The following is a 17,036-nucleotide window of genomic DNA, read 5'->3' as shown; positions in this document are numbered from 1 at the left end:
ACACTATTGGAAATCCTTGCAGCCATGCTAAATGTGATTTGCAAATATAGAAAGCAGAGACAAAAAGTCTGTTTGAACCCTCCAAGTTTAGTCCACTCATGTTATTTACACACTCTCTTTCTAAAATCTGAAAGTCTTTCTTGTTTATAATCCACTGAGATTTTATGTAACTTCTTGCGAGTTTATGGATCTTTCATTGCAAAATAATAGGAGCTTGCAAAGAGTTTTCAGTGACGCAAATTAACCACCTTCACTTCACACCAAGCAAGAACCCAACCTGGAGCCTGCTCTTTGAGTTTCTGAGTGAATAGATGACAGTTTGACATGTTTTATCACAAGATATAGTTGATCCTTGCTTTGCTGAGCCAAACCTTGCTTTAGCTGCTGTGATAGATTGTACTTAAATGACTGGAGAAGACCAAAATGAGGGCAAGCTCCTCTCTGGGGCTACCATATTTGTGCAGTCCCAATAAGCCATAGTTTGTTGCACCATGAGACCTATGAAGAACGGGATTCTGAGCATCTTTTTTTTCCTTTTTAAAGCCCAAGAGATATATGCACACTTTTCATACATGGACACACTAAAGAATTGTAAATTATTTTGAAATGTTCACTATATTAGCATACCACACCAGTTTTAGTTGGTGGTCGTATTCACACCAAACATGTAAAACACACTCACACCCCTTTAAAAGTAATGGCTTCCCATGAAGTATCCTGGGAACTATTAAGGTGGATGGGAATTGTAGCTCTGTGAGGGATCTCCTAACAACTCTGAGCATCCTTAGCAAATACATCCCCCCCCAAGTTTACTTGATTACTATGGTATACTTTTTATTGCCGTGACTGTTGAAGTAGTCCAAGAGTTCTTTAAACGTATGGTATATGTCAGGGGGCTGCCATGGGGACAGAGGAGGGCGCAGAAGCAGCGCCTCCTCAAACGGTGGGGAAAGCCACACCTCCAGTGGAGCAGAGTGGGAAGGGGGAGCCAAGCAAGGGGAGGGCTCAAAGATGCTACTGAGAGCTCAAGCGCCTCACCTAGCCCGGCTGGCCAGGAGGCAGTCATGCCATTTCCGTCTCCCAGCTTACGCAGATGGGTGAAACGTAAGGAGGGGAGGCGGCGATTTGGGGTGTCTAAGTTCTTATGTTGGGGGGGGGGGACCGGAAGGGGCCACTCCCAGAATCTGCAAGCGACTAAGACGGACATGAACTTTGTGTTTCTGCACTGTATATAGTTTGCATCAATAAAACCTGCAAAAGACAGGTCGGAGTCCTGCCTGGTTACTCACGAGCAACTACCACCAGCACCTGACAGTATAAATCTGACCAGTCTCTCTCTCACCCATCTCCACGGCTAATAAGCAGCATTGTGGGGGATTCATCAGCATCATAGCAGAACACACCTCACCCCCCCATGTATTATGATCCTGATGAAAATTCCCACCTGCTTTTAATTCTTTTAAAAACGGAGTGTCTTTCTAATGACACACCTAGCGTCATGTCTAGTTTGGCCCCAGCTCAGACTATTGGTCTATCTAGCTCAGGCAGAGCACTAAGCCTTCATAGCCAAGGTCTTTTAAACTTAGATTTGGGGGTCTGAGCTTGGAGCCTTCTAGATACAATGCATGCGCTCTGCCAGTGATCTAAGTTCTAGGTTTCCTGAGAATGTTGCCATAATTTCCATCTCAGACAACTACAGAATCTGACAGCATCTGATGTTTTGACTGATTGCTCTTTAGTTATGGTTGTTATCTTTAATGTTTAATGATACCCTTTAAAACTTTAAGGAAAAGCACATGAAGTCTATAGAACTGGGGTGTTCATTTCCCTCCCTTTTAAGTCTGGAGATTTAAACAAGATTATGATTTATACGCAGGTTATACGCAGGTTATTTATACGCAAGCTTATGATTTATACGCAGGGACGCAGGTGGCGCAGGGACGCAGGTGGCGCTGTGGGTTAAAGCCTCAGCGCCTAGGGCTTGCTGATCGAAAGGTCGGCGGTTCGAATCCCTGCGGCGGGGTGCGCTCCCGCTGCTCGGTCCCAGCGCCTGCCAACCTAGCAGTTCGAAAGCACCTCAGGGTGCAAGTAGATAAATAGGGACCGCTTACCAGCGGGAAGGTAAACGGCGTTTCCGTGTGCGGCTCTGGCTCTGGCTCTGGCCAGAGCAGCGATGTCACGCTGGCCACGTGACCCGGAAGTGTCTCTGGACAGCGCTCGCCCCTGGCCTCTTAAGTGAGATGGGCGCACAACCCCAGAGTCTGTCAAGACTGGCCCGTACGGGCAGGGGTACCTTTACCTTTACCTTTATGATTTATTACTAATTGAACATCCGTTTTATTGCTCCAATGAAAAGTTTTAAATCTGCCTTTTATTTTAATGCTTAGAGACATGCTTTCCAGATTAAAATTCTCAGCATTTAAAGAAAAGAAGCAAAGTGGTGCTCCTGAACTCCTCTTTTTTACTTTCAAAGGGAGCTAGTCTGAAAATAAACTTTTCTTCATTTGTAATCACAGGCTTATTAATACATAAAAGATACATAATTCCTGTTACCCTTTGGCATGGTCAGAGAAAATCTTCCAGTCTCTTGTTGACTTAAAGACATTGGCCACAATCCAGCATAATTATGTATTCTATACTTCCTTTGAAATCAGTAGAATTTAAGAACGCTTACCTGTATACTAGATTGCAGCCATGGCTTTTACTACTGCTGTGGGTTTGTATTTGACATGTTTTTGGAATCTAGCTTTATAGGTTAGAGGTTTCTCTCTACTGAAGATGACTAATCATCAGATTTTCCAGTAGAGGGAAATGCATTTTAAAAGTTTTCTGCTAAGAATGGAACAAAATATCTCTAGGCACCTCCTGTCTGAACCAATTTCCAATAAACCCTAGGGTTCATTAAGATTTCAGGTTTATTTTCTCACAAATCTATTGTAGTTCCAAAAAAAAAATTTTACAGTTCACTGTTATGCTTCTATGGAAAACTGAAAAGCAATGGATCTGGTTGGCAGTCCTCAAGGTCCTTGCCTACAGCTTGACATCACCAGGATTTCTGAAGGGCTATGTGGTTTATGGAGTGGGATATTCACCATGACTAGCAATAAAACAACTTTCCCCCATTTTTCTTGACTTTTTTTTTAAAAAAAGGCTACATTATGGCTTTGGAACAGTAGTCTGCTACCACAACTGTTAGACAAATAATTTCTTTAAATTGCAATCTAAAGGGAAGGACTTTTCCCATTTCATGAAGTCCATAGTCGGTTTCCAGACCAAAGAGAGTTGTAAGAATTTCATAGGTTCTTGTTTCTTTTTTTGTTGGTTGCATGCCTAACTCCATGGCAGTTTGCTGTTAACTGTGCTCTTGTGGGTAGATCAACCATGCAATGTGTGAATGCTGATGTTATTGCTCTGCTGTATACATGGGCTGTATTACATTGGCTGCCAACTGAGTTTTATCCCCCAAACTAAAAGCAAAAGTCAGCGATTATTTACAAGAATCTGTGAAGAAAGTGCATGATTTTTAACATTGGAAAGCATTAGCATAATTCCAAAATTTCATCTGGGATTTGTCATTTTTGAGCACACGTATATGTGATCTTTTTCCTATCATGCAGTCCCATTAAGCACCTTGAGCACCATATTATTAGACTAGTTAGATTTTTTGAAAATGTGAAATATGAAAGCATTTCTGTTTGGGGGGATGCATTATCAGAAGCCAGTTGTTTCTTCATTTAATAAGAAGTGCTGGCTTTGAAATTTTAGGTTGCAAAATGTTATACTGTGGGGTTGGTATCCATATTGGAAAGTGGCTTCTGATTTTCCTGTGTCTGGACAGTGTCATTGCCTACCACAGTTGAGGACTTATTCCTTAAGGGCTAAGGCTATGCTAGACACCTTGGCTTGACATCTGATTTTCTATGTGGTATCTTATAATATTCAATCATGACAGCCATCTGCAATCTGCATTCTGAACTGGTACAGACCAGATAGAGGTTTACCACTTCATTTGTGAAAACTTTGCCTTAGTTTTCCACATGCAGGAAGATTTTCATGTGGGGATACTTACGAACAAACTTATGCATTCTGAGGTGCTGGTATGATCTCTTGAGAGGATGGTACTGCATGCCTCTACGAACATTTTAGTCATATTGGAGTAAGCCCAAAGAAGCAACTTTTATTTCTGCAAACCTTTCCTCTTCTAAAGAAAATGTTCCACTAAACAAAAGCAAGGACTGTAAATAATAACAACCCTCCAAGTTTCTATTACAAGTAACTGATACTTCAGGCACCAAGAGAACATTAACAATGTGGAAAAAGATGTCGCCTGGCACGTTCGCCACACTAGTAAATCTATACAAAACATAAAGATAAAAACTATAGCAACAATTTGGGAAGAGAATTAATGCCATTAGGAAGGACAATGGGGACACTGAAGACATTAAAAGAAAGATGAAAAGATCTAAAAGCACAGAAAAAGAAAGGGAGGGATGGCTTAACTGTCAACAAACAGAAGGTCATCTGGAAGATAATAAAAAACGGATTTCACAGGCACTGAATGGCTGCTAGGACTGTAAATTCCAACTGTTTATGGAGCATCTATCAGATTATAGAAGCAACTACTTCCACTCACCAAAGTAAAAGAATGTCATGTGTTTGCGTTTATTGATGACAGGAATATAAAAATGGGTTGTGGGTATGGATCATTGTTGCTGTCGCTAAGTAGCTTAGTAAATATAAAATATGCCAGTCATAAATCAAAGCATATGTAATAAAGGAAACTCTATAACCTGTCTCTTTTATGTGAACCAACACATTGAAAACATATCTCTTGGTCATATATTAAAACTTTAGGTTGCAAAAATTATCTTGCCACCAGTCTTTCGTTCTTCACTCCTTCCTTGATCTATACTCCATCCCTATCTAACCACAAAATGCTACATTCCCTGAGAGATGTGTGAACCAGCCCTATATAGGAAAGAGTAAAGAAATGACAAGCTTATTTCATACTAGATTTTGGAAGACTTAGGGGGCAGCCTTATTTCATAAATTGCAGCCATGGGTTGGGCTGAGGTTACATTAGAAAGATATCTGGACAGAAGCCAGGTAGATTTTTGGTCCTCTCAGCTTGCCGGATGAGTTGAGTGGCACTAGAAAAAAATCTCATTACACCGTGATAGGTCCCTTTTCCTTTGTGGCCACTCTGTCTGTCTGCCCTGCTAGCAGTGAAGTTGCCAGCTACTGCAGCTGAAGCAGCAGCTCTGACAGAAATAGGTTTAAGTGCATTAAACTCAGAAAACAAGACAATGAAAATGCTTGCTCCCGATGGCCTCAGCCCAGATAATTGTTTTCTTGGAATGGAGTGTTTTCTTCTCAGAGGTTTTCTTTCATAAGGGTTTCCTCCTTCAAATGTCCTCTTCTTATGAGTCACTTTCAGAGTTGGAGTGAGCCACTCACCCAGAGTGGACGAGACAGCATCTTCAAATCACAGTGCAGGCAAATGATAAACAAAACATTTGTGAGGCATGGTCAGTAATCCCATAGCTGTGATTGTTCTGTATACTATCTGCCTTTCTTTGCATCTCAGATATGGAACTGCTTACTATACTTTATTTTGAGCTTTTTACTGAGCAGCACATGCAGATAATAAAATGGATTTTCAGAGGGCTTACACCAAATGTGGTTTGCATTAACTACAATACAAAACAAATTAAGGCTATGTTGGTGATGCCTGTTTTTCATATGCCTGAGACATATACTTCTGTAAAAATTACAGCGGCCTGTCTGTGGAGTATTTACTCAATCTGTAGTCAGGGAGGGGGGAAAAATCCCATTGACGCAAAAGCCTGAAGACAGGACCCACAAGATTCTTTTCTAAATATCTTGTTTGCTAGGAAATAGACCTATTCTGATGTATTTTTTTAAAAATGCTGGTTACCCAAAGTAAAATAAATATCAAAAAGCCACAAAAGTGGATAAACATTTCTCTGAAAGTAAAAACTTACACAAAAGAGCTCCATCATCAGGAGTATGTTGAGACTACATTGAGGAGTTCTTATTCAGAGTGGTAATTTCATCAGGCATTTGGCAAGTTTAAAACTAACACTGAAGTACTGTAGAAATATTAATATTATTTATATAGGTGATGTGTGGGGATGGGAGGCGTTCTTGACAGGAATCTCTGCCCAGCATTATCAGTTAAACTGAAGAACACATCCACAGCCTCTCAAACTTTCAGTGTATAGACTTCCCACAATTTCTTTCCATATCGTATGCACAGATAACTACTTTTAATTGTGTGATTCTGGAAAACCCTAGCACTTGTGGTCATTGGTATTATGGTTCACAGAATTAAAAATGGCTTCAATCAAAATGTTTCTTTTGAAAATAGGTTGTAAATCAAGCTTTCTGAGACATTGTGTTTTTTAGTTATTCATATTAAAAGTTATGGAAAAACAAACACACCCACTTCCCTGAAAAACACTGGTTATGAAAGACAGAGAAAGATTCCTAATTGTTAAGGTGGAAGACAGCTCCTATTGCTGCTGAATTATTTTGAGGGGGTATTCAGTAAATTTTCGTTACAAAAATGTAGATAGCCCCCAAATGGAAGAAGTGAGAGAGAAGGGCTGCAATCATATACCTACTTATCCTAGAGTAAGCTCAATTGAACTCAATTTATAGTTAGTGTAGCATTAAACTGTACCTGTTGGATTTTATTGAAATGGTATGAAGTGGACATAATTTAAAATTTAGGCAAGGAGGAAAGTTGAAGATGGAGACATGGAACTTAACAGGTTTCTTTGAAGTTGTTACAATAGCTAATATACTGGAATTGTTTTTAGGTGTGATTTTGCATTTGTAATTTTGTCTTGATCATGATGATGAACGATAATTGTAGGAACAGTTACACTGGATTGTATAGATTTCGTAGTTTGATAAACAAATGATATATTGAGAGAGGGCATGGCTAGGCTTCCGGTGCAATACAAGGTGGCAGCTTTCCCACCAGCTATAAAGACTCATTTTGCCGGTGTCTGCACTGAACTTTGCCTCGTGAAACTAATACTAAGCCCTCACCATCCAGTATGGAATGCTGTCCTTTTAATAGCCTGCTCTCTGCACTGAGTCACTTTAATTCCTTCTCTTGCTCACTGTGCTACAGGAAAAGCCTTACCAGTGCTCCGAGTGCAACAAAGCCTTCAGTCAGAAACGAGGCCTAGACGAGCACATGAGAACCCACACAGGGGAGAAGCCTTTCCAGTGTGACGTGAGTTGGGTTTCCTTTTGATCTATTTGTGTTTAATCCAAAGATGAACCCCAAAGGGTGCAACCATACCCACGCCAACAGCAGCGGTCAGTGGGGTGGCACAGGTTGGGAGGCATTTCTCACCTGGCTTCCCAAGGCCAAGTGCCACTGCCAGCTTCAGATCGGGGAAGGGGCAAGGTGTGGGAGCTGAGGGTATTTCAGATGCAGCAGAGCCAGTTCCATGCACCTGCCACCCCACCCACCTCATGTTGTGCTCCTCATGCCTCTTTCCTCGGTAATTGGCAGCAAGGCTCAGGGTTGGGAAGTCAGGTGAGCAACACTTCTCTGCCTGTACTTCCCACCGACTGCTGCTGCACACTTACCTGTGAGTAAGTCTAACTGACTGGGACTTACTTCTGAGTAAAAATATGTTCAAGAAACATTTGCATACAAGGTTGTCAGTCTTTCTCAATCTTTGATTAATTAAAGATGGAGTAGCTAGTCATCATCATCATCATCAGACCTTTATTGGCATCACTTACAAACATTCAGAATAAATGAGCCAGTGCAATCTCGTCGCCATTTCAACAGTACAGTAATTTGCCAAAGGGAAGAAGAGGCGAGCAATCTATTGAGTAGCTAGTGAAATTTCACTCAGACAATTATTATTATTATTATTATTATTATTATTATTATTATTATTATTGTGGTACCTTGGGTTAAGAAGTTAATTCATTCTGGAGGTCTGTTCTTAACCTGAAACTGTTCTTAACCTGAGGTACCACTTTAGCTAATGGGGCCTCCTGCTGCCACCGCACAATTTCTGTTCTCATCCTGAAGCAAAGTTCTTAACCCAAGGTACTATTTCTGGGTTAGCAGAGTCTGTAACCTGAGGAGTCTGTAACCTGAAGTGTCTATAACCCGAGGTACCACTGTATTTGCTTTGCTTTTTGTTGCTTGCTTTGCTAAGGACATCCTAGTATGTTTACTGATTGTATAGTGTACATAGAATCATAGAGTTGGAAGGGACTAAAAGGATCATTTAGGCAAAGCAGGAATCTTTTGGCCATTGTGGGGCTTCAACCCACAGCCCTCATGCTCTACCGACTGAGCTATCCACATCATTTAAGAATTGTTTTTGCACGATAGCAATTCCTCTGTTTTGTTTAGAGTGTCTGCTCTTTTGACAGTTTAGACTTGGTGGTTAACTGGTCTAGGATTATAATTTATTTTATTGCACTGCAAGACATATTAACAGCACAACCCTATGATTATGCATTAGCAATAAACTCCATTGAGTTCTGTGGGACTTACTCCCAGGCAAATGTATGCAAAATAAGCAACATTGTGCTGTATAGCACTTATACCCGAGTAAAGAACAAAGTAGATGATATATGAGATGCATAAATGCATACGGCTTTTTAAACATTTAAATACCAACCTAGGTAAAGGTAAAGGACCCCTGCATGGTTAAGTCCCATCAAAGGCGGATTATGGGGTTGTGGCACTCATCTTGCTTTTAGGTCGAGGGAGCCGGCGTTTGTCCACAGACAGCTTTCTGGGTCATGTGGCCAGCATGACTAAACCACTTCTGGTGCAATGGAACACTGTGATGGAAACCAGAGCGCACAGAAACACAGTTTACCTTCCCGCCACAGCGGTACCAACCTCGAGGCCTCCTAGTTCAACCTGGCACACTAACCCTTTCATCCCACACTAAGTTTCTGTTGAAAATTGAAAATTGCCACCCCTGAAGCTGGCATTCCCACTGCCATTAGAAGCTGCCATTGGGGTCTGATCTCCCTCTTGTTGACATTGCTCTTTAATTATATTTAAAAACACACGAATACCTGAAATACAGTCATGCATTTCTCATAATGTCCAGTTTGGTCCTTTAAGTAAGTAGGACTGCAAGCTTTAGTTTCCAAACTGCTTGCAATGTCTGTGTCATTTTCCCCATAGCAATTTTTCCTAATGTTAGTGTCCATAATTACATGTGTAGACTCCATGCACACATCAAGAATGTCTATTTAGGGAAATGTTTCTGAGACCACATCTTTTTTTGTTTGACCCTGTTTCCTTCTGGTTAGGGAAGTGATGTCAGCTAGAGGAAATTAATGCCAAGTTCATGGCTCTTAAAATACCTAGTAAAAATGCTTGGTTTCATTAGAAATGTTAGCATCAAAAAATTAGGATAGTGGCTTTACATTTTTGGTCATTCCTTTTTTTTCCTTTGAGTAATTGTCTAAAGGGATAAGGAATTGTTAAAGTACCATTCTCTGGAGTTTAATTCTACTAGGTTCTCAATCTAATGGTGATGATCTAGTGTCACAAAAGATAGTACTTTTAAAAGATGCCTAAACACATAGGGAGGAGCAGTACCTGTACCGGTCTGAGAAGGAGAAGACATTCCTTTTTTCTCTGTAATAAATTCCATTTGTGTTAATACGAGTTTCATCTAGAATTTTGGCTAGAAAGGATACCTGCCTGCATGCCAGTTTTATTCAAGATCCTGCCTAGATCATTTGATCACATGCTTTCTTGACAAGGATTTCATGCTCAGATGAGCAAGGAGAAATTAGAACAGGGACTGCATACTCTCAAGCATTTCATAGGCATTCTTTTGTGTATTGCTGACATCTCCACTTTCACATTGTGGCTGAAATCCTATGCACAACTGGCTGGGAGTAAATCTCATTGGAACACAATGGGACTTACTTCTGAGTGAATATGCATAGTATTGCACCGTAATGATTATGGCCAGTGCATCATTTACCCACCTACTATTACACATTACTGCTGAAGTCTCTTCTCCATCTACTCTATACTGCAATCATTTATCTTTCCACAGCTTGCTATCCACAGGGTAAGCAAAACATACCCTGTCCTCAATATGGACCTCACAAACTGAAGTATTTGTGTACCTGCATGCTCACCAGGGACAGCATATATCTGCTCAATCCACAGAATCATACAAGTTGGAAAAGGCCTCAAAGTCATGTGGTTCAACCCTTTGTAGATGCATGAAATCTTCTGTTAAGGCATTTCTGATAGTTGGCCATCAGTCTCTGCCACTAAAGGAGAGTCCCCCAGTTTCCTAGACAGTCTGATCCAGCTCATACCGTCAAGTAGCTTGTAATTTCAAGAAGTGCTTCCTAACTTTAGTTGAAATCCCATTTCTTGTCATTTGGACCAGTACTCTTCAACTTTGAGTCCCCATATGTTGTTGGACTACAACTCACATCACCCTTGACCAATGGCTAAGTTGGTTGGGGATGATGTGAGCTGTAGACTAGCAACATCTGGGGACCCAAGGTTGACCAATGCTGACTTGGACCTACTATTTTGGATCACATGCCAACACAATGTCTGGCCAAGACATTGGGTGACCTCACTGACAAGCAGCTCAAGCCTAGGGTGAGCAAATTTGCTCCATCTGCTAAGTGTCAACCAAATATCTGAAGATAGTTATCAGGTGACCTCTTAATTGTCTCTTCTCCATGCAAGGCGCACCTACCTCCTTCAACTTTTCCTCATAGTCTCCAGGTCCCTCACCATCTTGGTTGCCATTATCTGGACATGGCAACATTCCACATTCAGAGAATTAACTTTTAGAGGCCCAGTGAGATTATTATTAACTTTTTTCTATTTCCACTGATTTGTAAGAAAATCTGAAAGGTTCACTGAACTCTAGCAACTAGCACAATTCTGTGAGAAACAGACACCATAGGTAACATGAGGCGTTTCTGTTGTTAATATTAGTTCAGCAATTAGCACTGAGAAATGCCTTTAGTGACAAAGATTTAAATGAGCTCAAGTTTCGCTTATTGCAGTAAAACACTTTTATGTGCCTCAGGAGAATTCTGCAGTAACAAAGCACCGAGACTCCTGTGCATTAGGAAAAAGATCCTTTTAAAATGTAAATATTCCTTTCCTTCTATAATGAGAATTAAATGTAGGGGCAATTCTTTCCCACTCTGCTTTTTTCCATTCTCATCCAAATGCAGTGTGTGGAGACTGTGTGTGCTTTGTTTTTTGTTTTGTTCCCCTCCCCTTTTCATACTAGCTTCTATAATGCCTACCCAGATTAAAATATTGGTTGCTTTCAGAATAATGCAAAACCATGATTTGCAAAGCCAAACCAGGCATTGGCATTATGTTTGAACCAAAGCTGATTTGCAATTCATCATTCATCAATTCATCATGGACAAACCACTGCTAGGGCCATTGCTGTGCCTTAAAAGGTTGTTGCACCATGCAGATGGTACTGAATTTATGAATAGATCATAACTGAAACAGAGGAACACCAAAGTTTACTCAAACACATTCAAATTAATGAACCTTAGGCAGCCATGTTCATTAATTTCAGTGGGTCTGCTCTGAGTATGACTGATTTGGAATACAACCCTAGGTCTGGAAGCTCAATTCATGGTGTGGATTCTGAACTATGGTCTGCAAAGATCATGATTTGGCATGAAGGCTGACTTGAGCCATTGCAACATTTTTGTTCTGTGCATAAAGGTAAAGGTAAAGGTACCCCTGCCCGTACGGGCCAGTCTTGACAGACTCTGGGGTTGTGCGCCCATCTCACTTAAGAGGCCAGGGGCCAGCGCTGTCCGGAGACACTTCCGGGTCACGTGGCCAGCGTGACATCGCTGCTCTGGCCAGAGCCAGAGCCAGAGCCAGAGCCGCACACGGAAACGCCGTTTACCTTCCCGCTGGTAAGCGGTCCCTATTTATCTACTTGCACCCGGAGGTGCTTTCGAACTGCTAGGTTGGCAGGCGCTGGGACCGAGCAGCGGGAGCGCACCCCGCCGCAGGGATTCGAACTGCCGACCTTTCGATCGGCAAGCCCTAGGCGCTGAGGCTTTAACCCACAGCGCCACCTGCGTCCCTCTGTCCTGTGCATACTTACCTACAAATAAAAGCCATTGAACCTAGCAGGATTTAGTTCTGTGCAGGCATGTATAAGATTGCACAAAACAGCAGTAGCAAGAAAAGTGTCCTGTGTGTGTGTAATCCTAACGTTAGCTAGAAATATTGTATGTTTAACTGTAATATGCTTTACGATCATGGACCTGAATTGCAGGTTTTTATTAGACTATTTGCAAAGCAGATCATAAAAAATATCACCAATTAAATGCCTAATTAATGTCGGCAGGGGCATGGATGAAGATCTCATTGAAATTTCAATAGTTGTTCCATATTTTGTTTGGTTTACAATAAGTTTTCAAAAGCCTGAACAGTACCACTGTTGTATTTAACAGTCTGTAACAAGTGACATCTGATGGACAGTACAGTGGTACCTCGGGTTGAGTACTTAATTCGTTCTGGATGTCCGTTCTTAACCTGAAACTGTTCTTAACCTGAAGCACCACTTTAGCTAATGGGGCCTCTTGCTGCCGCTGCACCGCCACTGCACGATTTCTGTTCTCATCCTGAAGCAAAGTTCTTAACCCGAGGCACTATTTCTGGGGTAGTGGAGTCTGTAACCTGAAGCGTATGTAAACAAGGTACCACTGTAATTCATAATTTTTTACTCAGAGTAGACCAATTGAAATTAACAGACCTAACCTAGTCATGTTCATTAATTTCAATGAGACTACTCTGAGTAAAACTTTGTTGAATACTGGCAGGATTTTTTTAAAAAAAACTGGTATAAAAAATAGGTTTGTTCAAATAAAGGTTGTGTGTAGGACTGAGCAAATACTAGCTTTTTGCTTGAAAATATTTGATTCTTAAAGGACTCAACATGCATAGGCTGCATTTATAGTGCTTTAAGAATCAAAATGTGCACCAGCCCCTTTGGTAATATAACAGACCTTGCACTGCCCACAGGGATGCCACTGAAAAAGGCTTCCCCATGATGAATTTTCTGCTTGCACCAGCTGCTGTAGCATACAACATGCCTTAGAGGCAGGATAATCTATTACTGCCACACATGGAACATTTCCACATCTTGGCATAGCTGCCAAGAATGTCCTATGGGGCATGTAGATACGATAGCAGCAATCTATGAGGTAATTCTAGGTATTAGTCAGTGTTAGGTATTTCAGTAAAATTCACCCAGGGTTGCTGTTTTCGGTGACATCACCACATTGTGTATGTGCGTTTCATCTCTCCATTGAGGTGCCTCTGTATCCTCCTTCCACCACATTTTTAAACATGCTTCTTGGACAGAAGACTCCATAGGGCATTAAAAAAAAAATCCTGCTCCTCTTACCCTTCCAACATGGTGTAGAGCCAGCATGGAGTAGTGGTTAAGAGTGGTGGGCTCGTAATCTGGTGAACCGGGTTCGCGTCTCCGCTCCTCCACATGCAGCTGCTGAGTGACCTTGAGCTGGTCACACTTCTTTGAAGTCTCTCAGCCTCACTCACCTCACAGAGTATTTGTTGTGGGGGAGGAAAGGAAAGGAGATTGTTAGCCATTTTGAGACTCCTTAAGGGGAGTGAAAGGTGGGATATCAAGTCCAAACTACTACTCCTCCTCCTCCTCTTCTTCTTCTTCTTCTTCTTCTTCTTCTTCTTCTTCTTCTTCTTCTTCTTCTTCTTCCAGTTTCCATGCTATAGGGAGACAGGGCTGGCCCACCCACAAAGCAAGGTGAAGCAACAATTTCAGGCAGCAAGATCCATAGGGGCAGCAGATCCAGCCTCCAAGGAATGCATTGCCAGCTGTGACATGCTCATTGGAGACTGGATCTGCCGTCTCCTTGGCATCCCTCAACCCCAATGCCACCTCTACAGTGGCCTCTTGGGGAGTAGGAGGCCCTGCTGGTCTTCCTCCACCCTTGTGTCTAATGTAGATCTTTATCCCACCCCCTGATGTAGATCTACACTTAACTCTTCTTGCCTGGTGGACATGGGGAACTGTTTGCTTCAGGCGACAAAATGTCTTGGGCCAGCCCTAGGCAGAGCCATTGCACTAGCTTCCTGGCAGGTGGGTTGCTTACTTAGAGAGAAGAGACAGTAAGGAGGTTAAACTTTGATTTTGCTGTTGCATTTACCCTGCTGCCTTGCCCCCTCCTTCCTGAGAAGCAATAGCAGCCTATCTACCGGGAATGTAGTATGGCGTCTCTGCTCCAGCCAATGAGCCACTTCTAAGTATGACATATTTCAAAACTGGGGGAAGCTGACACACCCGGCAGAAGGCTGGAACCCTTTACCTTCACAAAAGGTTTTTGCATAGGGAGGATGATCATTCAAACATCTGATTCTCAGCTTGCTGTCTGAACTGGTACAGTGCAAGGAAAGACTACGCCATGTGATATTTCTGAATGTGCAATTCAACTCTAAGTGTACATTTCTCATACTGAGATGCTTCCTTGTTCTGTCCAGCATTTAGCATACATATACTTAAACTGCCCATTTAAATTCTCACACTAGGCATTTAAACACATTTAACATTAAATTAGCTACATTAAATTCTTTCTCAGCATGTTTCAAAAGCCTTTTCTTTCAGCTTTTGATGCTAGATTCTAGAATCTAGAACAGCATCTCAGCTAATAAAAAAACTGCTTTCAAACTTCAGCTTTTCAGAATGTCACAGAAAAGTTGTATTTTGCATGACTCACCTTTCCTCTTTGAGGCAACCCATCTTATAATTTTCTCCATGCATTGCAGCTATCACTTTGCAAACTCTTTGTACTGTTTCTTTGTTTTGTTTTAACCTTGGCAGTGCACACTTCTTTATTTATTTGCAGGCTTTTGAAATGTTACAGTTATAGCATATCAAGAAGAATTTACTGCTCAGTGAGGGATAGGTATTAAGTGTGCATCTGTAAGCAGTTTATTCTTCTCATTTTGCAAAGATAATGTGCCATTGTTAAACTGTCATCACTTGTATGATTGAGACTCATTAAGAACTACTTACTGGTAGCAGAATTTGACGCAGCACATCTGCTGAAGATGATATTCCTAGAATTTATTTCCAGGAAGATGAACGATGTGTCTATGATGCTGCATAAACATATACATTCATGCAAATGTGGTCATCGGTAGTACTTACTGGGTTAAATGTTTATTTGTAGCATCTACATCTGTTAGAGGTTTCATGATTTTGGTAAAAGAGGCATTTTATACTTGCCATCTAAGTGTGCAAAAGTCACAGTCAGTATTTAATCAGTGTGGTCCAGTGGTCCACATGATTCCATTTGACCATGTTATAATAACACAGGGAAGGCAGAGATTGCAGGCCCTTCAACATGTCCCAGGTGAAAATAGGGACATGTCATTTCCTGTGTACTCCATAGTAAGGATCACTGCCTGAGCCTATTATCACACATTGCTGAAGGCTCTAGTCACCCACCTGTATTTGTTTACTCTGAAATTGCCTGCCCTTCACTGATTTAGAAGCCAAGACAGCGCCTGTTCTTTTGCTTAACTTGTGTTTTGTTTTAATTATATCTTTATCAGCAGTTCAAAATACAGTGCAGCTGCTGCAGTCTGCAAAATGTTCGGCTGCACGCTGCCTTAGCGTTCATGCACATCTATTTACATGCCTGAACATTAATGGCAAGCTGCATCCACACAAACATCCCACATGCACACTTAAGAGAATTACGTTATATCACACTACAAACATTTGCACAAGACGCCACCAAAAGGCAAAAATAGGATCCAATATATATAAAAAAATAGGAACTGATTTTGCTAAAGGGTATGGGACCATAAAGTCTACTGCATGCTATAAATCAGGGTTGGGAACATCTGTCCCTCCAGATATTGTTGGCCTCTAACTGCCATTAGCTGTTAAGGCGAAGGATCACAGATGATGGGAGCTGTAGTCCAGCAACACCTGGAGAGCCACAAGCTCCACACCCATTGCAAGCAACTGGACTGGGTGACCATTGGGTCCCAATTCCATGGTTCTATGGTGATCGCCCTCATTTCCATAGAGACAATTCATAGTGCACTGGATCCTCCATCTCCTTGCCGTCATTAAAACTAGTTTGTTCCAAGCTGTACCAAATTCATAGCTGAAAGTATGAATTTACCTGAAAGTCTTAAGTTTTGTTTGCTGCAAAAGACTAATATGGCTACTGCCATTTGCACGGCAGAAGGAGTAATTACAGTACGGAGCTGCAATAGTGTCTTGCCTTCTCCGGCCCTTTGCAGTAGTGTGTTAAGCATTAGGAGATAGAGGATTTGTCTCATTGCTTCTTCTTCCCCAGCCCTTGACACCTATTAATGAGAGACAGCCCTAGCCATTTTGAAAATTCCAGTCTGGTCACAGGGAATACTTGAGTCTGTGGTTGTCTAATTTAATGGTGCACTGTAGAGGTTGCACACAACTGCTTTTCCTAGATGTGGGTAATGATCATCTGATTGCATTGCACTTATCCTTAGGTCTTCTGATAACTAGGAATGCATTAAGCCTCTATATTCAAACTTGTAATCTACTAAAATAGGCTCGTTTGGAGCAGAACTGACCATTGGACAGTGCCTGTCATTGAACATAGTGAGGAAAGAATAACAGTTTCTGAGACAAATTCCTTTTAGGGCAAATACTCTTTTCTTCCAGTGTTTATATGGCAGTCCTTAAAATTATACCTGTAAATAATGCTGATTCAGCATTCTTATACCTTGACAGAAGTATACTGGTACTGTTTCCAAAGGGTTATGGAAAGCAGTTCATTAATCATTGGTCTTACAGAGAAAGACTCAGCAGTCAGGATGCGTTGTATGTTTTCTCATTCAGTATGTCATTGTATTGTTTTTGCTTGCACAATGAATAATACCAGATATCCTTGGGAAGATAGAACACTGCTTAACTCCCTATTAGGGAGAC

The 17,036-nt window shown here is 41.4% G+C and overlaps 1 protein-coding gene and 1 long non-coding RNA gene across 4 annotated transcripts in view; one reads left to right on the top strand and one right to left on the bottom strand.

Annotated features, from left to right (window-relative positions):
- PRDM5 (PR/SET domain 5) overlaps positions 1–17,036 on the top strand; it is a 92,494-nt gene that overhangs the window by 72,993 nt on the left and 2,465 nt on the right. For all 3 annotated transcript variants that reach the window (XM_079990518.1, XM_079990517.1, XM_079990516.1), the window contains one exon: positions 7,166–7,270. In XM_079990518.1, the coding sequence (XP_079846644.1) occupies positions 7,166–7,270 (105 nt within the window). The remainder of the gene's footprint in view (positions 1–7,165; positions 7,271–17,036) is intronic.
- LOC307224092 lies at positions 3,148–13,742 on the bottom strand. Its single transcript, XR_013842421.1, has 2 exons — positions 13,473–13,742; positions 3,148–5,478 (listed from the first exon to the last, which is right to left on the bottom strand). It is a non-coding gene; the product is annotated as an uncharacterized lncRNA (long non-coding RNA).

The sequence above is a fragment of the Podarcis cretensis genome (genome assembly GCF_951804945.1).
Source record: "Podarcis cretensis genome assembly, chromosome: 9".
NCBI lineage: Eukaryota > Metazoa > Chordata > Lepidosauria > Squamata > Lacertidae > Podarcis > Podarcis cretensis.
This window is presented reverse-complemented; position numbering and strand designations above follow the sequence as displayed.